The 24965-nt window shown below is 72.0% G+C and overlaps 4 protein-coding genes across 5 annotated transcripts; 1 reads left to right on the plus strand and 3 right to left on the minus strand.

The window, feature by feature from the left end:
* Positions 1–292: 292 nt before the first annotated feature.
* On the minus strand, positions 293–5096 carry LOC135988059 (programmed cell death protein 4-like). 2 transcript variants are annotated; one of them, XM_065633614.1, is made up of 11 exons: positions 5010–5096; positions 3994–4270; positions 3339–3436; positions 3141–3254; positions 2622–2843; positions 2156–2253; positions 1980–2094; positions 1419–1526; positions 1244–1354; positions 1038–1177; positions 293–508 (listed from the first exon to the last, which is right to left on the minus strand). In XM_065633614.1, exons 1-11 carry the CDS (start codon positions 5058–5060, stop codon positions 457–459), a joined length of 1386 nt encoding a protein of 461 aa, XP_065489686.1. In that variant the 5' UTR covers positions 5061–5096; the 3' UTR covers positions 293–456. The 2 variants fall into 2 exon arrangements, with proteins under 2 accessions (XP_065489686.1, XP_065489685.1); XM_065633613.1 differs by having other exon boundaries at positions 3141–3436.
* A 171-nt stretch (positions 5097–5267) lies between these two features.
* On the minus strand, positions 5268–11018 carry CCDC142 (coiled-coil domain containing 142). The gene is made up of 11 exons (XM_065634902.1): positions 10739–11018; positions 10296–10410; positions 8395–9807; positions 8200–8286; positions 7809–7973; positions 7560–7708; positions 7222–7365; positions 6960–7074; positions 6706–6883; positions 6425–6636; positions 5268–5550 (listed from the first exon to the last, which is right to left on the minus strand). Exons 1-11 carry the CDS (start codon positions 10784–10786, stop codon positions 5282–5284), a joined length of 2895 nt encoding a protein of 964 aa, XP_065490974.1. The 5' UTR covers positions 10787–11018; the 3' UTR covers positions 5268–5281.
* On the plus strand, positions 10785–15887 carry TTC31 (tetratricopeptide repeat domain 31). The gene is made up of 18 exons (XM_065634903.1): positions 10785–10869; positions 10919–10993; positions 11432–11493; positions 11619–11682; positions 11773–12020; positions 12259–12342; positions 12554–12622; positions 12775–12942; positions 13047–13178; positions 13260–13386; positions 13717–13807; positions 13889–14030; positions 14181–14282; positions 14349–14442; positions 14614–14737; positions 14912–14986; positions 15201–15303; positions 15433–15887. Exons 1-18 carry the CDS (start codon positions 10785–10787, stop codon positions 15556–15558), a joined length of 1971 nt encoding a protein of 656 aa, XP_065490975.1. The 3' UTR covers positions 15559–15887.
* Positions 15888–19793: 3906 nt separating this feature from the next.
* Positions 19794–24274, minus strand: LBX2 (ladybird homeobox 2). The gene is made up of 2 exons (XM_065634255.1): positions 23736–24274; positions 19794–20446 (listed from the first exon to the last, which is right to left on the minus strand). Exons 1-2 carry the CDS (start codon positions 24052–24054, stop codon positions 20052–20054), a joined length of 714 nt encoding a protein of 237 aa, XP_065490327.1. The 5' UTR covers positions 24055–24274; the 3' UTR covers positions 19794–20051.
* Positions 24275–24965: the final 691 nt, after the last annotated feature.

The raw sequence follows: 24965 nt of genomic DNA on the forward strand, positions 1-24965 counted from the left end.
CGGCCCCGGCCCGGCCCCCGCTGCTGCTCCCGCTCCCGCCGCGCCCCGCGCTCCCGGGGCCGCTCCCGGGGCCCTTCCCCGCCGCGCCGCCGCCGCTCGCCCGCCATGGCCCGGTCGCGCCCGCGCGTCATCACAGCGCGACGCGGACAGCGGCGTGGGGTGGGGTGCTAGCGCCCCCTGGCGGGCGGGGGGAGAAACAGCAGGCTCGGTCCTCCCAGCGCCCCCGCCCCAAACCCGCCCCGCGGGGACACGGGACCCCCGCGTCCCCCCCACACACACCAGGCTCCGCACGTCCCTGGAAAACGCTTTATTGTGTCCCTTGGCCGGCCCCACAGCCGGGCGGGGGGCCCAGGCACAGGCGGAGGCCGGGGGGGCCGCCCCGCGGCGGGGGGACAGCGGGTCCCGGCGCCCCCATCGCCCCCCGGAGCGGGGCCCGTGGTGCCCGGGGCAGCCCCGTCACGGCTTCACCTGCCCCCCGTCGCCCTCGCTCACGAAGCGTTTCCGGCCCCTGCGGAGGAGGAGGAGGATGAAGGGGGTGCGGGAGGACGCGGGGGGACCCGCAGCCCCGTGGTGGTACCCACAGCCCCATGGCGGGACCCACAGCCCCGTGGCGGGACCCACAGCCCCGTGCTGGGACCCACAGCCCCATGGCGGGACCCACAGCCCCGTGCTGGGACCCACAGCCCCATGGCGGGACCCACAGCCCCGTGCTGGGACCCACAGCCCCATGGCGGGACCCACAGCCCCGTGCCGGGACCTGCAGCCCTGTGCTGGGACCCACAGCCCCGTGCCGGGACCCGCAGCCCTGTGCTGGGACCCACAGCCCCGTGCTGGGACCCACAGCCCCATGGCGGGACCCGCAGCCCTGTGCTGGGACCCACAGCCCCATGGCGGGACCCACAGCCCCGTGCTGGGACCCGCAGCCCCGTGCCGGGACCCGCAGCCCCATGGCGGGACCCACAGCCCCGTGCCGGGACCCGCAGCCCCATGGCGGGACCCACAGCCCTGTGCTGGGACCCGCAGCCCCGTGCCGGTACCTGGCAGGACACGCGTCCCGCAGCGCGCGGGTGATGACGCCGCGCTCGCAGCACAGCTCCACCAGCCGCTCCAGCAGCCCGTGCGCCAGCGGCACGTCCAGGCTGATGTCCCCCAGCTCCTCGTACACGCGCTGGAAGCCCTGGGGGGGGACGCGGTGTCACCCCGGGGGGGCCGCGCGCCCACCCCCCCGCGGCCCCGCGCTCACCCGGTTCATCTGGTCCAGCGTCACCAGCCCCGACTCCCACAGCACCTTCAGCAGCGTCACCATCTTCTCCACGGGTCCCTCGCCCGAGCCCTCCAGAACCATCAGCACCGCCTGCGGCACCGGTGTCACCGCGGCCGCTGGGATCCGCTGGGGCCCCCCGGCCCCCCCGCCTCACCTCGTACACCAGCTCGTGATGGAAATGAGGCACCTCCAGCTCCCGCAGACACTGCTCGGCCTCCGACACCTCCCCGGACAGCAGGTACTCGCGCAGCAGCAGGTTCATCTGGGGACATGGGGACACGACGCTGCGGGGATGCGCAGGGGCACCAGGGACAGCGTGCGGACAGTGGGGACACCGGGCTGTGGGGACACATGGGGGGGGACAGCATGGGGACATGAGGACACAGCACCGCAGGGACATGTGGTGGGGACAGTGTGGGGACACAGCGTGGGGATGGCTGGGGTGGGGGGGTCACAGGGAGAGCCGGGGGTCACCACTGCCCTGGGTGGGCACAGGGGTGTGTGGGGGACACCACAGCTGGGGTCATGTCCAGAGGGACATGGCAGGGGACATCCAGGAGACATCTGGGAGCACATCTGGAGGCAGGGGGGTGCAGGGATGAGGGGTGGGGCAGAGGGATGTGGTGGAGGGCTGGGGGACGCAGTGACACCGCAGGGGGATGCAGTGACAGGGCTGGGGGGCGCGGTGACAGGACCGGGCGCAGCCGGCGCTGACCTCCTTGACGAGGTGCTTGACGGGGCGCTGGCCGCCCCCCACGCCCCAGACGTTGTCCAGCCGGTTGACGTCGCACTTGATGCGGAGCAGGACGGCGGCGCGGTCCAGGGCGGCCCTGCGGGATGGGGGGTGAGGGGGTGCGGGGGCGCGGGGGGCGCGGGGTGGGGGACGCTCACCTGGCGTGTTCGCAGCCCACGCGCCCCTTGTAGCGCTCCAGGAAGTCCTGCGGCAGCGCGTGGTCGGCCACCGCGCGGGCGATGAACTGGCCCAGCATCTGGGGACACAGTGTCAGCGCCAGGACCCCCGGTGCAGCCACAGCCCCCCAGCATGCCCTGTCCCCCCATATCACCCCCTGACATGGCCATGGCCCCCCGGCACAGCCGTGTCCCCCCAGAGCATCCCCAGCATGGCTGTGTCCCCCCTGGTACACACATGTCCCCCCATATCACCCCCTGACATGGCCATGGCCCCCCGGCACAGCCGTGTCCCCCCAGAGTCCCCCCCAGTACAGCCACAGCCCCCCCAGCAAGCCTGTGTCCCCCCATATCACCCCCTGACATGGCCATGGCCCCCCCAGCACACTCGTGTCCCCCAGAGCATCCCCAGCACGGCCGTGTCCCCCGTCCCCGTCGCCACCAGCACCTGGGGGGCCTCGGGGGTGTCGAGGATGAGGTCGGGCAGGTCGCGCAGCATCTTGTCGAAGGCCCAGGCGATGTCCTCGGGGGCCAGCGCCCGGGCCACCAGCTCGGCCAGCAGGCGGGAGGTCAGCTCGCGGTGACTGGCCTTGCCCTCCAGCGCCAGGGCCACCGCCAGCGCTGGCACCGCCGCGCGCCGCGCGCCCAGGTTCAGCCCCCGCAGCAGCTCCTGCGCCCGCGCGGCACCGTCACCCCGGCCCCGGGGACCCCCTTCTCCCACTCCACATCAGCTGGGCCCCCCAAAGGTCCTCCCTGCCCACGGTACCCAGCCCCACCAAGGGACCCTTCCCCATCCCTGAGCGTCCCTGTCAACAGCATGCCTGTCCCCTGCCCCAGGGACACCCCCACCACCAAGGGACCCCCTCCCCAGGGGACCCTTCCCCATCCAGCCCACTCCGTCCCTGAGGGTCCTTGTCCCTGAGGGACCCCATGCCCCACAGGACCCCAGCCCAGCCCCGCCACGCACCATGACCTCGCGGGTGTCCCCGTGCTCGAAGTACTCCAGCACCATGGGCTGCACGTTCTTCTCCAGCTCCCCCTCCTCCAGCTCAGGCACCACGGTGGCGTAAACCGTGTCCCCCTGCGGGGACAGGACGATGTCACCCCCACCTGCGCTGCTGCCGGACCCCCGCGGGGGCTGGGGGGAGGGGGGGCCGGGCCGTACCTGAGCCACCTCGTCGTAGTTGGGGTCGCGGGCGTCAGGTTCCTGGTAGCCGTAGACGACGCCGGGGGCGCCCCACACGCCCTTGCCCCCCGCGCCGCCTGCATCGGGCATGGGGGTGAGCGGGGGCTCGGCCCGGGACTGAGCCTGGGGCACTGGGGTGGGCCCCAGCCCCACGGAGGATGCAGGTGGGGACGGAGCTATGTGGGGTCCCCATGGAGGGGACAGGAGGGTCCCAACCCCATGGGGGCACAGGAGGCATGGGGACACAGGAGGGTCTCAGCCTGATGGGGGCACAGGAGGGTCCCAGCCCCCTGGGGGACACAGGAGGGTCCCAACCCCGTGGGGACACAGGAGGGTCCCAGCCCCATGGGGGACACGAGAGGGTCCCAGCCCCATGGGGGACACAGGAGGGTCCCAACCCCACAGGGACACAGGAGGGTTCCAGCCCCATGGGGACACAGGAGGGTCCCAACCCCGTGGGGACACAGGAGGCATGGGGACACAGGAGGGTCCCAACCCCACAGGGACACAGGAGGGTCCCACCCCCATGGGGGACACAAGAGGGTCCCAGCCCCATGGGGACACAGGAGGGTCCCAGCCCCACGGGGACGCAGGGGAGCCCTGCTGGGCGCTGCCCCCCACCGCAGCCCCTCACCTTTCTTGGGGAGCCCGCGGCCCTTGCCGGTGCGGGAGCGGCGGTCGTGGGCCCGGCCCTTGGGGCTGCCGGGCTCGGGGGCGGGCTCGGTGCCCTCGCAGAGCGACTCGCGGGCCGAGTCCCGGGACGACGTGCGCCGCAGCCGCCGCTTGGCCTTGGCCTTCAGCCGCGCCTCGTGCAGCAGCTTCTCCTGGGGGGTCCAGGCGCGGGGACCCCCGGCCCCCAGCAGCTCCTCGTCCCCGTCCTCCTCCTCCTCCGCGCCCGCCGGGCCGGGGCCCTGCGCACCCCGGGCACCGGGATGTGACACGGCCTTTCTGGGACCCCCGTGGGAACCCAGCGTGTACCCCTGACCCCACTGGGACCCCCACGTGCCCCCTGACCCAACCGCATTGGAACCCACCATGTACCCCCAGCCTCCCCTGGGACCCCATGGAAACCCCACCATGCACCCCAAGCCTCTGCCGGGACCCCCGTGGACCCCCTCCAAGTGCCACCCAGCCTCTTCCAGGATCCCCGTGGGACCCACCATACACTCCCAGCCTCCCCTGGGACCCCCATGTGCCCCCTGAACCCCCCCACGATTCCTATAGGACCCCGACTACGCACCCCTGGCTCCCCCAGGACACCCATGTGCCCCCAGCCTCTCCCAGCACCCCCAAAGGATCCCCACCGTGCACCCCTGCCCTCCCTGGCACCCCCTGAGACCCCTCCGAGTGCCCCGACCCCCTCTGGGAGCCCCATAGGCTTCCCCTGGGACCCTCATGGACCCCCCCATAGTGACCCCCGGCTTCCCCCGCGACCCACCACGTACCTCCCCTGGGACCCCCTGTACCCCTTGCCCCCCCACGCACCCCCAGCCTCCGCCGTGACCCCCACAGACGCCCCCCGCCACGGAACCCCCACACCCCTCCCGTTTCCCGCCGCTGCCGCCCCCGCACCGATCCCAACCGGGGCTCCATCCCCGGTAACGGGGGTGTGTGTGTGGGGGGGGGGGAACGCTCGGTGCCGGCACTTGCCGTGGCGAAGGGGCCGCGCTCGGCGGGGGGGGCGGCGGCGGACGCGGCCATGGCGGGCGGCACCGGGGCCGCACCGGGGACCGCGGTTCGACTCCGCCCCGCGGAAGTGACCGGGGGCGGCAGCATCATGGGAACCGTAGTCACACCGGGGACTCCGGTGGCCCCCGAGCCCCTTGCCCAAGCCCCGGCGACCCGGGCAAGGGGCTCGGGGGCCCTGGACAGACATAGGGACAGGGACTAGGATGGATACGGGGACACCACTTTTATTGCGCTCAGGTTTCGGGGTTCCCCACGCAGGGCAAACCGGGGACACGCCAGCGGCGGGTGCGGTGCAGCCGCAGCGCCAGCCATTGCTGCTGGCTGGGGGACAGACAGGGCTCCGGGGACAGGTAGGACTCGGGGACACCGCGGTGCGGCTGCGACAGCGCCTCGGCAGCGGGAGGGGACAATGGGGGCGTCCCGGGTGCCGGGGGCTCCAGGGCGTCCAGGGCGTGAAGGGTGGCCGGGTCTGGGTCCGGTGGGTGGGCGCCGTGGTCTGAGCCTGGTTGGGGAGAGATGGGTGCAGAGGGGTGAACACCCAACTGTGCTGGGGATCCTGCCCGAGAGGCAGGTCTTGCCCCCACCACGCTGTCCCCAACACCATCTGCCAGGGCTCGGCGTGGCCGTGGAATCATAGAATCACAGGATGGGCTGGGACCCCCCCAGGTCCCCCCCTGCCATGAGCAGGGACATCTGCACCAGCTCAGGTTGCTCAGAGCCCCGTCCAGCCTGGCCTGGGATGTCTCCAGGGATGGTTCAGCCACCACCTCTCTGGGTACCTGGGCCACTGTTTCTCATAATTAAAAAATTATTCTTCATGTCCACCCTAAATCTCCTTCCTTTAGTTTAAAACCATCACCCCTTGTCCTATCATAACAGGCCCTGCTCAAAAGTCTGTCCCCATCTCTTTTATCGGCCCGTTTTAAGTCTGGAAAGGCCACACTAAGGTCACCCCGGAGCTTCTCTTCTCCAGCTGAACCCCCCAACTCTCTCAGCCTGTCCTCCCTGCAGGGCTGTTCCAGCCTCGGGTCATTTCTGGGGCTCCTCTGGCCCCTCTCCAGCAGCTCCATGCATGTCCTGTGCTGAGGACAGAGCTGGACCAGCGCTGCAGGGGGCTCACAGAGCGGGGCAGAGGGGCAGGATCGCCCCAAACCTGCTGCCCACGGGGCTGGGGACGCAGCCCAGGACACGGGTGGGCTCTGGGCTGTGAGTGCACATGGCTGGGTCACGTCTTATTTTTCACCCCCCTGTACCCCCAAGTCCTTCTCCTCAGGGCTGCTCTCCGTTCCTCCGTCCCCAGCCTGCACTGACACCAGGGGCAGCCCCAACCCTGGTGCAGGACGTTGTCACCCCTGTCCCGTCCCCTTGTGACTCACAGCAGCGGCGCAGGGAGTGCCACGGCCGGGGGGCCGCGCCGGCCGCCCCCCCGGGCTGCTGCAGCAGGCAGAGGATGGCGCCGTCCATCTGCTGGAAGACGCGCAGGGCGAGCAGGGACTGCCGCGTCTCGGGGGCCAGCCCGTAGCGCTCCGAGCCCACCAGCTCCCGCACCAGCTCGAAGTCCTGCCGCAGCTGCAGGGCTCCCTGCAGGCTGGGGGCACCGGCACGGCTCAGCGCGGCCCCCCCGGCGCCGCCCGCGCCCCCCGGCCGCGGCCCCTACCTGAACTTGATGCGCTGGGCCAGGATGTGGTCCATCCAGGCCTCCAGGAAGGCCGTGGTCACCCGGGCCAGCGCGGGCGCCTGGGCATCGCGGGGCAGCAGCTGGGCAACCTGCAGCACCTGCCCCAGCACCGCCTGCGCCGCCGCCGCCGCGTACGCGCTGGGGGAGCTGGGCAGGTCTGGGGGGGACACCTGCTCAGCCCTGCCCGGGGGCACCCGCCCAGCCCTGCCCAGCACCGCGGCAGCCCGACCCACCGGCGCGGAGGCCGACCCTCCAGTGCTTGCCCAGCGGCATGGTCTGCCCGAAGATCTCTGCCGACATGCGCTTGCAGTCGCTGGAGAACATCCTCAGCACGTCCCCCGAGAAGAGCTGGGGGCAGAGCGGGGACAGCCGGGGTGGCACGGCGGACCCACGGCACCCGGCGGCTCCCTGGCCGTGCCCGGCTGGGGCAGAACCGGCGCGGCACAGCACGGCATGGCGGGGGCCCAGAGGTGCCGCTGCGCGGTGGGGCCGTACCTGGATGCTGGCAGCCGTGGAGCGGATCTGCCGGCACAGCTGGTGCTCGGGGGGGGACAGGGCAGGGGGCAGGGGGGTGTCCCCGGGCTCCGGGAAGGTCCCGCGCACCAGCACCACCAGCCTGTCTGTCTCTGTCTGCAGCAGCTGCAGGGAGGGATGAGGGGAGACAGGAACCCTGCCCGGCGCCCGCCCAGCCCCACAGCCAGCCCCAGCCCCACAGCCAGCCCCCAGCCCCCCATCCAGCCCCAGGCTCACAAGCAAACCCATAACCAGCCCCACAGCCAGCCCCCAGCCCCATAACCAGCCCCAGCCCCACACTGCCGTCCCGTCCCCTGTACCTGCAGGTCCCCCTGTGTGACGAGCAGGAACTGTGGCACGGCCCAGGCCGCCAGGTGCCGGCAGGCGCTGCCCATCAGCCATGCGCAGGCAGCGTGCGCCGTGGCCAGGCAGCAGCCCAGCACCTGCAGCCGCAGGCAGGGGGGGCGGCCTGCGGACAAGGGGTGTCACGGGAATGGGGGTGGCACCCGGCGGGGGGGGTCAGCCCAGAGGTGACCCCCAGGCTCTCTGTGCCCCGAGGCGCCACTCACCATGTGGGCAGGCGGGCAGGGGCCGCAGGCAGCGCAGGGCGAAGGCCAGGGCTGGGTAGAGCCGCTGCAGGCACCGCGCCGTGCGGCTGCACACCGGCACCGCCGCCGGCACCGGGTCCCCCGAGCACTTGTCGGACAGAGCCGAGCCCAGGGCGCGGGTGAAGTCTGGGGAGGCACCGGTCGGCAGCCCTGTGCCAGCCTCCTGCCGGCACCACAAACCCCGCACCCCACACCCTGTACCCTGCACCCCACATCCCTTGCCCCATAACCTGTACCCCATACCTCAAACCCCCTGCCCTGTAATCCACACCCTGTACCCCCTGCCCCATAGCTCATACCCTCCCACCCATACCCCCCACCTTGTGCCCCGTCCCCCGTCCCCCGCCCGTACCTCTCTCCCAGCCGCGGAGGACGCTCTGGCACAGCAGGCGCAGGCAGAGCCGCCCCAGCTCCTCCTCGCACTCCCGGGGGACGGGGGCTGCAGGGGGACGGGGTGAGGGCCAACGCACCCCACGGCAGCACCGGCGGGTCCCCGGGGAGCTGCTCGGTGCTGCCACCACCCGGTGCCCCCCCGGCCCCCACCTACCCTGGGCAAGCGCCCGGCTCAGCTCCCGTGCCGCGGCCGTGCCCATCCCGTGGTGTGGCAGCCCCAGGCGCTGCCCCAGCGCGGTGCCGGTGGCTGCCCAGAGCAGCGGGCGGTACTGTGCGTGCAGCGCCGCGGCCGCCGGCGCGCGGGAGGCGTCCAGCCAGCGCACCGACTTCCAGCCGGGAGGGCTCGCTGCGGCGGCCGTGCCCGGGCTGGCTGCCCGCGGCTCCGGCGGCTCGGGGGTCCCCACTGCCGGCCTCTCCTGCGCAGGCCCGTGGAGGACGTGGTGCCACAGGCTATCGGCCGAGGCCACCAGCACCTCCAGCACGAGGCCCATCAGCTCCTCGTCCTCCCGGCACAGCGCTCGCAGCTCCCCAGCGAGGCCCGGTGGCTCCTCCCGACTGGAGGGTCCCGCGTCCGCGGACAGTGTGGCACCGCGCTCTGGGGGCCAAGGCACCACGGCGTCCACCCAGCAGACGTGTTCTGCCCCGGCGCCCCCGTCCTGCCGCTGCAGGAGGGGCTGGAGCCGCTCAGCCGCCAGCCGGCCCCGCTCGGCCGCCAGCACCTCCAGCACCCTGGCTGCCGGGAAGGCGTGGGAGCCGTCCTCGGTGGCACCGTGGCAGCCAGTGATGCCGGCAATGCCCAGCTCCAGCGCCAGGTCACCCACCACCTGGTTATAGACCTCCAAGCCCTGAAAGAAGTCTGAGAGCAGCGCCGGGGCGGGGGGGCCGGCCCGTGCCAGCCCCCGCAGCCGCACCTCAGCGTGGCGCTCAGCCAGCCGCGCGGCGTGCAGCGCCAGCACCAGCAGCGCCCGCCGCATGTGCGCCACCGACTCGTGCCGCCGCAGCAGCAGCGGCCGCAGCCACGGGTCACCGCGCATCCGCCGCCGCAGCGCGCTCCAGTGCCCGGCGTGCGTCCGCAGCTCCTGGCACAGCTCCCGCAGCGGCTGGGCGGCCTCCGGCGGCTCCGGCTGCTCCGGCAGGGCCAGGAGCCGGCGGAGGAAGGCGGAGGAGGCCTTGAGCCGGCGGGCGTAGTCGCGGGCCAGGCGCAGGTGGTGGCGGTGCTGCAGCAGGGCGTGCAGGGCGGCCCCGCGCTCGGCCACGCGCGGGCGCACGGGGTGGCGGGAGAAGGCGCCGGCGTCGCCGGGCTGGGGCCGCACGTGGCCGCGGAAGGTCTCGGTGCGGGGATCCTCCCAGACGCAGAGGCAGCGGCGCAGCCCCGGGAAACTCAGCTCCAGCAGCGCCGGGAGGGCCGGCGCCTCCTCCTCCTCCTCGTCGTCGTCGTCGTCGCTGCCGTCGCCGCGCTGGCGGGGCCGCAGGGGCAGCAGGCGCCGCAGGCCGGGGCTGACGCAGCTGCGCAGCATGGCCTCCGCCTTCTGCAGCGAGCGCGCCAGCCCGCCCAGGGAGCCGCTGCCTGCGGGCAGGACCCTCGCTGTGGGGCGGCACCGGGGGCAGCCCCGGCCCCGGCCACCCCGGCTCTGTCCCGGCAGCTGGAGGGCGCGGCGGGGCAGTCCCACCGCCCGCGGCCACCCTGGCCCCGCCGGCGCCGCTGCTGAGACCCCCACGGGCACCCGGGAGCCCGCAGCCCCCCTGGGCACAGGGCCCGGCCCAGGGGCTGCTCCTGCGGCTGCCAGCGACGCTCAGGTGCGTGTTACACGTTAATGACGCGCTAATTGTGCAGCAGCTGTCTCCTGTCCTGCCCCTGCGGACCCCCACCGCTGTCAGGGTGCCGCACCCCAGCAGGGCTTCCCTTCCAGCCCCCGGCTGCCGCGGGGCGGTGGGCGGATCAGCCCCCCGGGGCTGTCCCAGAGCCCCCCGGAGCCCTCCCGGAGCCGTACCGGGGCTGTCCCAGAGCCGGTCCCACCACCGGGTTCCGCTCCCCGGCCCGGGCCAGCCCCTCACCTGGCTCGGTGTGTTCCCCGCGGGCAGCCCCATCCCGCGGGGCGGGCAGGGCCGGGCGGGCCGCCAGGAGCAGCAGGACGAGGCCGCTCAAACCGGCGCCGTCACCTTCGTCCACCTGCGAGCGGCCGCGACCGGTCAGAGCGCGGGAAGGGGCGGGGCTGCGGGCCAAGGGGCGGGACATCTCGCCCTGGCCACGCCCCCTCCGCGGTAACCCCGCCCCTCGCCGCTGCCAAGCGCGGAGTCCCCCCTTCGGAACCACGCCCCCGCCAGGCCACGCCCCCTCCGCGGGGGCGGGGGCCGTTGTCAAGGAGACGCGGAGAGCGGCCTCGGGCCCGCTGCCGGGAATGGCGGCTCCCGGCCGGGCGGCGGTACCGGGCCCCAGGCCCGGCCGCTGTCCGCGGGTTGAGTTTTCTAGGGGTCCCCTCGCCCGTTCGAGACCTCACCTGCTGGCAGGGCTCCCCGCCGCGACGCTCAGGGCTGCCGTCCTCCATGCTGGGCCATCCCCGGGGGCGGCGGGAGGAAATAGGCTTAGGCCGCGCCCGCGCTAATCCGGAGGAACGGGCAGGACTGACCCGCTGGGAGGGCAGCGCCGCGTCGCCCGGTGGAGGGGACGTCCTGAGCAGCGCGAGGCGGCCGGGCCCGCGGCTCGAGGGAAGGCGGGGACGGCGGGAGAGCACGCGGAGCCCCGGCGCTGCTCGGTACGGGCCTCACGGGCCGCCGTCCTGCCCACACCCAATATGGCGGCCGGGCAACCTCGGCCGGCACATGCCCCACTTCCGTCCCGCATTCCCGCTCCACGCCGTGCCCCACTTCCGGCGCGGGCGGCGGCTGCCCGGGGCGATGCGGGGGGCGGGCGGGACGCGGGACTCGCCCTGGCCGGGCCTGGCGGCTCTCAGGTCCGGGGCCGCCCCCGCCGCCTGCCCCTGGGGCTGTGCGCTGGGCCCCGGCGGCTGGAGCGGCGGTACGGGGCTGGGGGGGCCGGGTCCCGCAGGCGGGAGCCGCGCTGTGACCGGCCCGCCGGGGCCGGGGGTGCCCGCGGGGCCGGGGCTCGGCGGGGCGGGGCGGGGTGAGCGCGGCCTCGCCGCCGCGTTTCGGTTTCGTTTCCGCCGGCTCAGTGGTGGCTCTGCTCCCCGCAGCGCCCTTCTGCCCCCGGCACCGCCCGCCCGGCACCGCCCGCGACCCGCGCACCCGCCCGGAGGTACGAGGGGCTCGGGGGGCGGCGGGGGCCGGGCGGGGGGCGGCTGGAGCCCCGGGGGCCCCGCGGGCGGCAGCGCCGCCTCCCCCGGGCCGGTGCCGCCGCTCCAGCTGCCGGTGCCGCCGCAGGCCGGGTCCCGCCCGGGGAAGCCCAGCGCGGCGGGGGACGGGTCCGTGCCCTGGGACACCTCCGGTGAGTCGGGAGGAGTTACCGGACGGGGAGGCTTCTGGGAGCACCAGTGCTTGGGAGCTGCCGGTAACGGCCCCGGTTCTCCTTGCACAGACCTGGGCTTCTGGTACAGCCCCCGGCGGCTGGAGCCGCCCGGTGAGGATGAGGACGAGGAGCAGTGGATCGACTTCAGGCACCATTGGGACATCTCCAGCGACGACAGCGACACCGCCTTCAACTTCTGTGCCTTCGAGAAGTCCTTGGTGTTGGAGGAGCCGCCGCCCGCCCGCTCCCCACCCAGCGCGCTGGAGGTGAAGATGCGCAGGCTGCCCGCGCCCTGGGGACACCGGCTGACGGCCGAGGTGAGCGGTGACCTGCTGCCTGCGCCGCCTGGTTCTGCTCCCCACGGTGCCCCCTGCTCGGCTGTGTCATGTCCTCCAGCCCCTCTCGTCCTCCCAGCCCCGGGGGTGCCAGGCGTTGGCAGCACTGACCTGGGGGGGGCGGGGGCTGCTGGCACTGCTGTTGTCACACCCGCGGCTGTCCCGCCGTCCGGACGCGGCGCAGTGACAGATGCTGGCGCTCGTGGCATCATTCCCCCAGGAAGCAGACAGGAACGCGCGGGAGCTGGTGGCGGAGGAGGAGCGGGTGAAGAGGAAGGCAGAGAAGAAGAAACTGAAGAAGAAGGTGATTGTGTCCCGCAGGAGGGTTGCCCTGCCCGCCTGCAGTGTGCCCACTGCTCCTCTCCCCTGAGCCCAGCTGTTGCCCTGGGGGGTGCAGGGGGCAGCCTGGGGTTTGCTCCTGCCTCAGCAGTACGAGGCAGAGCTGCGGCATGTGGCTGGAGGTGGGTCTGTGCTGCTCTGCCTCGTGTCTGCTCACATCTCTCTCTGGTTTCCAGAAGCAGAAAGACCGGAAGAAACAAGAAAAATTGGGACAAGAGCTGCAAAGCAAGCAGGAGGCCAAGCCTGTGGGTGCCTGTGCCGGCTCCTCGCCCCAGCCTGGCTGCGGGTGCCGCAGCAGCCGGGCCGGGCTGCCCTGGGGCTCCGCTGAGCCCGACAGCAGGAGGTGGCTGCCAGAGCTGCCCGGGGCTGCCATCTCACTCCTGCCTTCTCCTTCCAGAGCACCTTGTCCCCGAGCAGCACCACGGGCCCTGGGCACCCCCAAAGCAGTAATGCTGAGGAGGGGGAGGCCCAGCCAGGCCCCAGCCCCTCCCTGTGCCCTGGGGACAGCGCGGAGTCCTCAGGAGAGGAGGGTGGAGGCCGGGGGGCCTGGGCGGAGGAGATGGAGGTGAGGGCTCCTGGTGCGGGTCCCAGCCTGGTGCGGGGTCTGCCCTGCGGGTGGGCCGGGGGCTCTGCGCCCCTCACCCAACCTGCACCCCCCACCCCTCCCAGGACGAGCTGGACCTGAGCTGCACCTTCGTCTGCAAAGCCCGGCAGAAAGCGGGTGTGAGGCTGCCAGTGCCTGGGAAGGAGAAGCCGCTAAGGAAGGAGGATGTGGAGCCGGGCAAGAGAGCGCCGGGGAAGGTGGGTTGGAGCCCACGGGGTCCTGGGGAGGGACCTGCCCCCCCGTGCAGGAAGCTGAGCCCTCACTGCCCACCCATGCAGGCAGCCAAGCCCTCACTGCCCATCCTGCCTGAGCCCTCACTGCCCCCGCCGCCTGCCCCGCAGGCAGCCGAACCCACACCGGTGCCCCCGAATGCCAGTGCGGTGCAGCAGAGCCTGGTTCTCGCAGGTCAGTGCCTCGGGCCCCCCCGGGCAGCGAGAGGAGGGGGTGGGTGTGGGGGCTCTGCCCTGCGGCTCCCAGCTCTGTGAGCAGCTCTGCTCCAGGGGTTGTGCCGGGCCCCTCGCCATCGTGGATTGTCACAGGCCGTGGTGGTCTCAGGCTGTCCCCGAGGTGCCTTTCCTTCGTGGCTGGGTGACGGTGGAGCCGCTGTCAGCTCCGCGGCCCCGCCCCCCTCTGCTTGTCCCCAGCAGACACCCGTGTCTCTGCTGCACACGGGGGCCACAGCTCTGCTCCCCGGACGGGCCCGGGGGTCGGCAGCGGGCAGTGTTGTCCCCCCAGCCCGCGGCACCGAGGCTGCGCAGCAGGGCCGGTTCGCCGAGGCGGTGGCGGCGTTCAGCGAGGCTGTGCGGCTGAACCCCCGGGAGCACCGGTGAGCAGTGGGGCTGGGGAGCATCCCCGGGGGCTCCGTGTCTGGGCTGCACCCGGCAGCGACCCCCGCCTGTGCCCATAGGCTCTTTGGGAACCGCTCCTACTGCTACGAGAAGCTGCGGCGCTACGAGGAGGCGCTCGGGGACGCGACGGTGGCTCTGCAGCTGCAGCCCGGGTGGCCCAAAGGCCTCTTCCGCAAGGGCAAGGCCCTGCGGGGGCTGCAGGTACCGTGGATGGGTGGGCTGGGCGGGGGCTGTGGGGTGTCAGTGGGGCTGACCGTGGGGTGCCACGGGGCTGCGCGGGGTGGGCCGGGGCCCGAGGCTGGCCAGAGGGGCCGTGCAGGCAGCAGAACTCGGCTCCTCTCCCCACCCCAGCGCTACACCGAGGCCATCAGCACCTTCGAGGAGCTGCTGCACCAGGACGGTGCCAACGCGGACGCGGTTGCCCAGCTGTCGGCCTGCCAGGCCCTCCTGCGGGTGAGTCCCCGGCCCGCCCCTCCCCAGCTGCTGCCCCACAGGGCCTGACCTCCTGTCCCCCCACAGCAGAACAGCCCACACGGCTGGAGCAGCCCGGGGGGGGTCCCTGTGTCCCCATCCCTGCTGGAGGCTGGAGAGCCACTCCCGCTGCCTCCCTCCGGTAAGGGTCCTCGGCACCGGTTGTCCTTTGGAGCTGTTGGCAGGCCTGGCAGCAGGGGGGGTGTGTGGGGAGCTGGGCTGTGATCTCAGGGGGATGCTGGGCTGGGGCTGGCCGTTGTGGGGGCTGTGCTGGCCCCCAGAGCTACCTGAGCCCATCTCCATCTCTCACCAGGGGAGTGCTTGAGCAGGAGCTGCCAGGACAAGGACACGAGTGGCTTCGTGAGCTGCAGGAGCCAGGGACGGGGCCCGGGCCGGGCTGTGGGCCCCCAGCCCCTGCCCCCCACCCACCCTGCCAGGTACAGCTGGGGCTGGCAGTGCCGGGGCAGCCCCCTGCCCCACTGAGACGCTGCTGGGGCTTACTGGGGGCACTGGGCAGGAGTGGGTGGATCTCAGAGCTCCCTGGGGGCCTGGGGTGCTCAGGCTGGTGTGGGACGGAGCTGGCTGCCGGTGACGCTGGTGCGGTTCTGCAGGGACTGCTATCCCCTCTGGGTGGGGAACATCACTGCCAGGATCAGCGAGAAGGTTCTGCAGGGCTCCTTCAGCCAGTGAGTGCAGCCCCCCAGCTTCGTGCCTGCCCTGCCACACGTCACCATCCTGCCCCATGTCACCTTCCCGCTGTCCTGCCCCAGGTCACCATCCCGCTGTCCTGCACCCCCGTGCCTGTCCCATTCCCTGGTGCTCCTGGCCTGGGGGGGGTGGCAAACCCTGTGAGGGGAGCATGTGGGGGTCTCTGGAGTGGGTGCTGACACCCCCCCGCAGATTTGGGGAGATCCGGTCCCTGCGGCTGCTGCTGGAGCGGCACTGCGCTTTCATCAACTATGCGCACAAGGAGGCGGCAGAAGCGGCGTACGCAGCCATGCAGGTGAGCGGGGGCACCCTGACCCCCCAGCTCTGGGGCGGGGGCTGCTGGGGGGTGTCTGTCCTGGGCTTGGCCCCTCCTGTCCCTTCCCTGGGGTACTGCTGCCAGCTCCCCCTCCCCTCCTGCCCCCAGGACGCAGAGCTGGAGGGCAGCCGGCTGGTGCTGCAGCTCAAGCACCCCTCCCACGCCACCCCGGCCCCCCGCCGGCACCCCGAGCCCTGTGGCAAGGTGGGTGCCCCCCCAGGGGGGCTCCTGTAGCCAGGGGGGCTTGGGGCTTCCTCCGGCACCACGGCTCCCATGCGCTGAGCCAGCGCCTGCCTGTGCCTTTCCCTCTGCGGGCAGTGGGTCCTGACCCCCCCTGGGACCTGACCCCCCCAGTGTCTCCAGTGCCTGTACCTTGCAGGGCTGCCCTGGGGGGCTGTGCTGCTGCCCCCCGCTGCCCCAGCCTTGCGCGGGTGTGCGAGGGTCCCGTGGGCCTGGGGGGTCGGTGACCCCCCAGAGGTCCTCGTACTGCTGCTGGGGGGGGCTGTGCCCCTCGGTCCCTTCATGGATTTGTACCCGATTTGGGGTTTTAATAAAACTGAAAGGCAGTGGGAGCTGTCTGTCCTTCCCTTTTGGCGGCTGTCTGTCCTTCCCTTTGGCGGCTGTCCTTTCCTCCCTCCCCATCCCTGCCTTTCTCCGGGGCCGGGGGTGGGTTTTGTCCCTGCCCGCCCCCTGCTCCTAGCAGCCGGTGCAGGTCCGGGACCGACTCTGCCGCTGAGGCGCCCGGCGCTGCCGTCGAGCTCCGTTACAGGAGTTACTCCGGTGGGTCCGTGCCAGGGGCCGGCCCGCGGCTCCACCGCCCCGGCCTCTCACCGGAAGGCTCCCGGTACCGGCCCCGCGCGGCGCCACCGGCGGCCAGCAGGGGGCGGCCACGGCCCGCGCGGCGGCGGCGGCTCCGGGGGCGGGTCCGGCCCGGCCCGGTGCGGAGCGGTGCTGGGCGGCCGCCCGGGCCCCGCACGGCTCCCGCGCTGCCCCGGGGCAACCCCGGGCGCAGTTGTCGGAGACCCAGCACCGGGAGTGCTGAAACCCCCGGTACGATCCCCTCTCGCCGGTGCAGAACCCCCCGGACACATCCCCCTCTCCGCCCCCCGAGCCCTCTGCACCGGCCGAGCCTCCCCGTGGGTCCCGGCCCCTCCGGACAGGGGAAGGGCCGGGCTCTCCTCTCCCCCACGCCCCCGGCCCTGCCGTAACGTCATTTGCAGGTGACGGGAGTCACAGGGGCCGTGGCGGGAGGTGACAGGCAGGCCATCAAGTAGAATTTGATTAATATGCAAATAGGCAACAGGGAAAAGGAGCGCGGGAGACAGCAAGTAATTAATCACTAGTTAAAAGAAATTAATACCAACAGCAGAGATTGTCAGGAAACAGCAGTCGAGTTAATCATCCAGAAAATTGGAAGAGGAAAAAGATGAGCGTGCCTGCGGAGGGGAGGAGTGGGGGCTGAGCCCGGCAGAGCCCCGAGGCCCCGGTGACAGGTGACGGGGTGACGAGCACGGGTGCCCTGTGGCCACTGTGCTGAGCCGAACTCCCCCGGGGCCGGTTCCCCACGGGCAGGGATGGGTGGTCCTGGAGGAGCCGCAGCCGGTGCTGGGCAGGGGAGACGTGGCTGTGGCGGGTCCTGGGCAGGGGCCATAGGGGTTTACACATGTGTGCGGTGCAGCCCCGGGGTCCCTGTTCGAGCCGTATGCTCGGCTGCCTGTGCCGGGATGGGACACGTGTGTGCTGCTGTGTGCACCGCCAGCGTGTCCCTGGTCACGGCCGTGCCCACGGCAGCAGCACTGGGCCCTACATGCACACTGGGCGCCTGGCTCTGCTCCTGCGTGTGTATGTCATGGTGTCCGTCCATGTGTGTGTATTGGTGTCCCCCACGCTGTGCCTGTGCCAGCACTGTGGGCAGGCGCTGGCTGACCTGGCGGTGGTCCCGGCAGGCCGGTGGGCCTCGCTGTGTGGCCGTGTGGAGCGGTGGGAACCAGTGGGCGCAAGGCTGGCGGTGGCATTGTGCCCGGTGCCTGCACTGTCTCCTGCAGCAAACCCTCCCGTGGGGCAGCCGGGGGCGATGCCAGACGCTGCCAGGCCCAGACGATGCTTCCGCCTGTGATTAGCTGCCCCGGGGGAGGCTGGTGTGGGGCAGGACGGGGCAGGGGGGGGCAGCAGCCCAGAGGCCATGGTGAGAGAACTTGGCATCCATTATCTGCCCTGAGCCGAGAGGGGACAGAGGCGTCTGGAGGTGCTGGACTGGCTTGTGCTGTGGGGATGGATGAGATCCTGGGGGTCTGAGCCTCTTCCTCTGAGCCAGCCCCCTGCAGCCCTGCCCCACACTGTCCTGGCTGCTCACGGGGTGCAGGGGTGCGGGGCTGGGCCTGGGGGCTCCTGACTGCGCTCAGGCAGGGTGGGGGGAAAGGGGTTTGGTGGGGTCTGGGCTGCCCGGCTCTGAGCGCTGTGGTGGAGCCGGGGACAGCCTGCAGCACAGAGGTGTGATCCTGATCCTGCCAGCTGCTCCCGCGTGTCAGCCCATGGAAGCGGGTCCGGCCAGAGCTCACAAGCCTGCGTGTGTGTGTGTGTGTGTGCGCTGCTGGGACATGCTGCGGGGCTGGGGAGTGGTCCTGGGTGCAGCCAGAGCAGCTCAGCTCTGTCATGGGGACGGGGCCGTTGCCTGGCCCTGCCTCCCACAAGGCCCAGGCTGTGGGTGACATGGCTGTGGGTGACACAGCTGTGGGTGACACGGCTGCAGGGGCAGCAGACACCATTGCCTGCAGCAGAGGCGTTTCTTTATCCTGCTGCGGCAGCCGGGCTGCAGCTGCATAGCCGCTGGGAGCTGCTGGGGTCACTGGGGAGCTGCTGGCGCAGGGCTGGGGTGAAATCTTCCCTTTCTGGGTCAGCAGGGAGAGAGTGGGGGGGTCACAGCACCTGGGAGCCCTGCCCAGGGAGTCACCTGCCCTGATTCAGTGTGTGAACCCCACTGCTGCAGGGAGTGGGGTGGGAAGGTGCCAGCCCTGGAGCAGGCCCGGGTTGCTGGGGGGTGCCGGGGGCTCCTTAACCCCCGGGGTGCTGGGATGAGGTGCCCTGAGCCCGGGGGGTGCCAGGCTTGGGGTTCCTTAACGTCGGGGGGTGCCAGGGTGGGGCAGCCCGGGGAGGTCCCAGGGACTGGGGATAGGGAGGCAGGGTGAGACCCTCGGGGTTCCTCCCCATTGTCTCTTGCCCTCTGCCGTGGTGTCTGTCCCTGCCGGTTCCTGCCTGTGGGGTCCCTGCACCCAAGGGCAGGGGTCTATGCCCCCGCTCCCCTCGCCGTGCCCCCGGATCACCCCCTGCCGTTACCGGCCAGGGCCGCGGCGGGCAGTGGAGCCGGGGGCAGGGGGGCAGCAGCCGCGCATGCCCCACGCGTGTCGGCCCTGGCCGCTCCTACCTGTCAAATGAAAAGCAATTCCCCGCGGGGGATGCTCAAAGGCACTTTCAGGCTAAATCTCATTTCTCCTCCTCCCCCTCTCGGCCGGGCGGCTGCGGCGCGGGGGGAGGGGGGGACAATGCAATTAAAACCGGAGAAAATACCGGGGGGGGCGGCTCTGCCTTCGGAAGTTTGCACCGGCGTAATTAGATCAGCGAGGGCTCATATGGATGCTGGAGGGACTCGCAGCCGCGACACACATAGCTGCGGTGACAGGGGCCCCGGAGGACCCGCCGGGGGCAGGGGGCGGCAGCTGCCCGACCCCCCCCGCGGCACCGGGGGCTCCCCCCGGGCTGCCCGCCTCCCCCGCACCGCGCGGGGCTCCTCCCGGCCGCCCCCCCCGCTCTGGCTCATCGGAGAGTGACATCACCGCTTCGTGCAGTGACGTCACCGGGGCATGACGCCACGAGGGGCGGTGTGGACTCCAGCGGCCGGGGCAGGTCTGCGGGGGGGCCGGGGAGCGAGGTGCCGCCACCCGGCGCTGCCCCGGCCCCGCTCCGGTCACGCGTGGGGCAGCGGTCGCGGGGGGACGGGCGCTGCCCCCGTCTGCGGAACGTGCCCCCCGCCGCCTCCCCCGCGGGTCCTGCGCCCCCGCGCAGCCGACATGCGGGTCTGGGCGTGGGGCTGGACACACAGACACCCCCTGTTCCCCTCGCAGCCGGGGCGCAGCGCGGGCTCGGAGCTGCTTTGGGGGCCGTAGCCGGGACCCCCATCCCTTGCCCTCGCCCGGGCCGGTACTGGGTGACCTCCCCCAGCCGTGCTGTCCCCCCGAGGGGGCCTTTCGGCTCTCGGGGGCGGGGAACGCGGGGCAGCGGGGGACACGGGGGTCCGCAGTCCCCGAGAGGCGCGGCGGGGCCGCGGGGCCGGGGTTGGCGCGGCCGGGCCGGGGCACCCGCGGGGTGTCTGGTGCCCCGTGCTCCGGTCCGGGGTGTGCGGGGGTGACCTGTCCGCCCACCCCGCCGCCAGAGCCCCTCCGCGCTCCTTAATAAGGTGTCGCCTTTATTCCAAATATTTACAAATGGCCCGGTCGGGCCCCCCGGTGCCCCCGGCTCTCCGGGCGGCGGGGCCGCGGACGGGCCGTCGGGACAGACACGATTGAAAATAAAATTTAAAAAAAAAAAAAGGAAAGACGAACCAAAAAAAAAAAAAAGGCGAAAAATTGCACCAATTGCCCCCGGGGCGGGGGCAGCGCGGCCGCCCCGTCCAGTCCGGCGGCTCGGTCAGTCTCGGTGCCGGCCCGGGACCCCCCGGCCCCGCCGGCGCCGCTTCAGTCCCCCACGTCGATCTCCTCCTCCGAGAGCTCGGCGGGCGGCGGCGGCGGCGCGGGGCCGGGGCCGGGCCCGGGAGGGCGCGGGGGGTCGGGCAGGGCCGCCAGCTGCTGCAGGGCGGCGGGGGGCAGCGCCTGCAGCGAGGCCACGTCAGCCCGGAGCTCCTCCAGGTCCCGCTTGAGCTTAGCGCGGCGGTTCTGGAACCAGGTGATGACCTGGGCCGTGCTGAGCGCCAGCCGGGCCGCCAGCTGGTCCCGGTCCGCCGGGGACAGGTACTTCTGCCGCAGGAACCGCTGCTCCAGCTCGTAGATCTGCTGGTTGGTGAACGCCGTCCGCGACTTGCGCCGCTTCTTGCAGGCCGGGCGCTGCCCCAGGGCGCCCAGCGGCTCCCGACCTGCGGGGACAGCGGGCTCAGCGCGCCGGTACCGGCACCGCATCCGTACCGGCACCGCACCCGCACCAACACCGCCGAGCCGCGCTGAGCCGAGCTTAAGCGAGCCCAGCCGCGCTGAGCTCAGCCGGGCCCGCCCCCGCCCCGCCAGCCCCCGCCGCTCAGCACCGACCCCCTCCCAGCCGTGAAACGCCGAAACCGGTCGAACCGACCCCATCCGGGTCGCGCCGAGCTGAGCTGAGCTAAACCGAGCTGAATCGAGCCCAGCCGGCTCCAGCTCAGCCGTGCAAACCAGACCGAGCCGCCCCGAGCCCCGGGCCCACCTGCGGCGCTGCCCGGGCGTGGTGCCGCTGCCGAGTTCCCGGTACCGGGAGCCGAGAGCCGCCCGGGCTGGCCCCGCGCTGTTCCGCAGCGACCCCGGTCCCGCCGGGGCCGCCGCCCTCCGCGGCGCAGGGCCGAGCCCACCCGTGTCCCGCCGGCGGCGCGGTCCGGCAGTCCCGGGGCTCCGGGCCCCTCGGCCCCTTCCCGGCGCCGGCTTGGTCCGTGCGCCCGGTCCGTGAGCCCGGTCCGCTGCCGCGGGGCCCGCACCGCGCCGGGGCCGGCAGCCCGTAACGGAGCTCCGGGCGGCGTGGCCGGACCGGCAGCACGAATCACGGCCGTTCGCCTGTGCTTTCGCCCAACGATTTTCACGAGCCCCGGTGCCGGCAGCTACCCGGTTCGTGCGGGTCCCCCGGGGTCCGGTCCCCGCTGCCGCTCTCGGCACGGCCCCGCCGCAGCCCCGAAGCCCCGATCCCGCCGCCCTCCGGTGCTGGTCCTGGTGGAGGAGACAAACCTCCCATGAGACGCGGATCGTGTCCGCCCGCGGCACCGATACCGGCTCCACACCGGCCGCAGGGTCCCGGTCCCGCTCCCCGGGGACCCCCGGCCCCGCCGCTGCTGTGAGTGGGTCCGTCCGTGCAGTGGCCCCGGTCATTCGTTACCGGAGCACCGGAATATCCCGGCCATGTCCGTGGGTCTGTCCCGGTAATGGGGTTTTACGTCACTCACGGAACCCCGATCGCTCCCGTTTCTGTCTGTCTGTCCGTCGGGGCAAAGAGGCTTTTTTTTCGTTTATCACGGGAGCCGCGCTCTGCCTGGCCGTATCCGTCTGTCCATCCGAGCAATGGGATTTTACCTTAATTACGGGAACCTCGATCTGTCTTCTTTCTGTCGGTGGATCTGTCTGTCCGTGGGTCCCGGTTCATTTCGCCGTTAGCCGCGGGCCCCCGCCCAGCTCGGCCGGGGAAGGATTTTTTTTTTCGCTGACTACAAGAACCCTGCTCGGCTCGGCCGTGTCCATCTGTCCGGCCGCGTAACACGGCTTTACCTCCATTCCGGGAGCCCCTCTCTATCCCAGATCTGTCCGTGGGTTCGTCCGAATAAGGGGATTTTTTCGTTTATCGTGGGACCTGCGCTCTGCCTGACCGTGGCCGTCTGTCCGGCAGACAACGACTCTTTTCCTTAATTACCGCAGCCCCGCTCTGCCCCGCCGTGTCCGCGTGTCCGGCCGGGTAACGGGTTTTTTTTACCATAATTCCGGGAGCTCCAAGCTGTCCCCTTTCCGTCCGTCTGTCCGTCCGTGCAACAGCTTTTTTTCGTTAAATACAGGAGCTCCGATCCACCCAGTCGTGTCTGTCCGTCCGTCCGGATAAGGGCTTTTACTCTTCGTTAAACCCCGCTCTGTCTGTCTGTTTGTCCGTTCGGTAAGTGGGGTTCGTTAATTACCGGAGAACCGCTCGGCCCTTCTCTGTCCGGCCGGGGAAAGGAATATATTTTTTTTCGTTAATTACAGGAGCTTGGCTCTGTCGGTGTCCGTCTGTCCCGCCGGGCAAGGGTTTTTCGTTAACCGCGGGAGCTGCACTCTGCCTGTTCCTGTCCATCTGTCCGGCCGGGTAACGGATTTCTTTGTTAATAAAGGGAGCCCCGCGCTGTCTGTCCGCGTCCGTCTGTCTGGCGGAGCAAAGGTTCTCCCGTTAACGGCGAGGCCCGTGCTATGCCGGTCCACGGCCGTCCGGCCGGCCGAGTAAAGATTTTTTTTTTCTTCGTTAATTGCGTGAGCGCCGCTCTGCCCGTCCCCGTCCGTCTGTCCGGCCCAGTAAAGGTATTTTTATTTTATTTTTTTTGTTAATCGCGAAACCATGCTCTGTCTGTCAGTCTCGGTAAGGGTTTTTTCATTAACTCAGGGAGCCCTGTTCTATCTGTCCGTGTGTCCGTCCATTTAAGGGATTTTTCGTTGTCGGCAGGCGCCGCGCTCCGCCCGCGCTTGTCTGTCTTGTCTGTCCGCTCGACGGAGGACTTTTGTCTGGGCCGCAGGGGCCCTGTTGCCGCTCGGTTCGTCCGTCCGCTCTCACGGCGGGTTTCTTCGTTGGGGCCGAACCGGGGACCGGCGGGGCCGGTTAGTTCCCGCGGGTCCATGAGCCACCGGGTCTGCCCAGCCCGGTATCCCGGGAAAGCCGCCGACGCTCCGGGAAGCGGCTGCCGGACCCCGCCGGGAACCGCCGCGGTTCCCCGGCCCCGCCGGTAACGGGTTTCTGCCGGAGAACGGAGGCCTGGCCGGAGCCGCCATCCCCGGGGCTCGCGGACGCTGGCGCGGGTCGGTAACGGATTTTCGTTGCCGACGGGACCGATCCGTCGCTCTGCCCCTGCGCTCGGTCACGGTCACGGTCTCGGCTCGGCGGGGCCGGCTACAGCCGCTGCACCCGGTGCAGCCCGGTCGCCGCCGCGGGACCGATCCGCCGCCCGGTACCGCAGCCGCCGAGGCCCGAGGGCAGGTCGGTTCCCGCGTCTCCCGGTAAAGCCGCCGCGCCCGGCCCTGCCGGTCCTCTCGGAGCTCCGGGCTGCCCGCAGCGGTGTCTCGGTCCCGGTCGCGGCTCAGCCGCCGCCGCGGATCGATTTCGGCCGGGACTCGCTCGGGGTCTCGGTGTCCGGCCCCGGGCCTCTCCCTCCCTCCGGGCCGCGGCCGCCGGGGAGCGGTGTCGGGGCTGCCCCAGCCGGGCTGCCGCGTCCCCGCGTCCCCGAGCCAGCACCGGCCTCTTCCCGGCCTGCGGCCGCCGGGTCTCTCGGCCGCGCTCGCCTCTCCGGGGGACGAACGAAACTTACCGGGGCCACGCCGGGCTGGGTGCGAGGAAGGACCCCGGCACCGCCACGGGCCCGGCGGCGGAGTAGCCCCGGAGCCTCTCGCCCGCCGTCCCGGGCACCTGCCCGATCCCCGCCCCTGTCCCCCCGGTCCCGGAGCCCCCCGCCGCCTCGGTACCTTCGGCCGCCTGCAGCACGCCCAGCTCCAGCCCCTGGAAGGTTTTGCTGGCGAGTTCCTCCAGCGCGCAGAGCGGCGAGGACGGGGCGCAGCCGCCGCCGCGGGGCCCCGCTGCCTTCTCGGGGAGCCGGGCGGGGGGCGCGGCGGGGCCGGGGGGGCTCCCGCCACGGGGCCGCCCCAGGATGTCCTCGATGCCGAAGGGGGTCAGCGGCTTGTTGGAGTTGGCGGGCGGCGGGAGCTGGTCCAGGGCGCTCCGCCGGCGGCCGCCGCCCGGGGGGTGCAACGGGGGGGAACCGGCCGCCTCCCGCGCCGAGGTCATGGCGCGTCCCCGCTCCCGCACCAGGGCCGCCTCAGCACCGCGCCCGCCTCATCCCGCCGGGGTCCCCCCCGTCTCGCCGCCGCCGTCCCGCCCGCGCATCAAGCCGCGGTCGCACTTAAACCCCGCGGGCGCAGCCCGCCCCCTCGGCGGGGGCCCGGCGGCGGCGGGGAGCGCTCGGCCTCCCGGAGCCGCTCGGCGGGGCTGGGCAGCTCCGCGCCCGCCGCCGCTCCCCCTACCCCGCGGCCCGGCTGCCGCAGACTTAAAGACCCGGGGCCGGGGCGGCAAATTGGGCACCGGGAGGAGGAGGAGCCACCGGCGGGGGCGGGGGGGCAATGCTCCCTCTCCGCTGCCGATACCGGGATGCAGACGGGGCGCAGTGCCGCGCCTCCCCCTCGTACAGCCATTTTAATTCCCCCCCGGGGGGTGGCTGGTGGGTGCCCGTTGTCCCCCCTCCATCATCCTCAGCGGAGCTTTTACCGTCGCAAAAAATTTATTAGCTCCCCTGCTCTAAAATGCCCCATAAAAGCGCAGGGGCCGCCGCGTCTGGGAGTGATTAGGCCGCTTCGGGTGGGTTTTGGGTTTCAGAGTGCGGCCCGGCCATAAATCCGCCCCCCCCGCAGCTGCCCTCCCCGGTACAAATAGCTCTGGGATCCTGACCGCTCGTAAAAAGCCCAGCGACGCCCGCACACGCAGGTGAGCCCCGGCTGCCGGCACCGGGCCCGTAGCCTCTGGCAGGATTGGAATCGGGGGATGCCAAATCATCCTTCTGAGGCAATTCGGCATCCCCCAGTCCCGCCCAGTGACCCCATGGGGCTGCTGCTGAGATGTTCTGGGCCCGGCAAGGGGACATGGGAGCACACGGTGATGGTGTGGAGGGTGCAGGGGTCGTAGCAGTAATGGGAGAAAATGAA

Source organism: Caloenas nicobarica, chromosome 4 (genome assembly GCF_036013445.1).
Source record: "Caloenas nicobarica isolate bCalNic1 chromosome 4, bCalNic1.hap1, whole genome shotgun sequence".
NCBI lineage: Eukaryota > Metazoa > Chordata > Aves > Columbiformes > Columbidae > Caloenas > Caloenas nicobarica.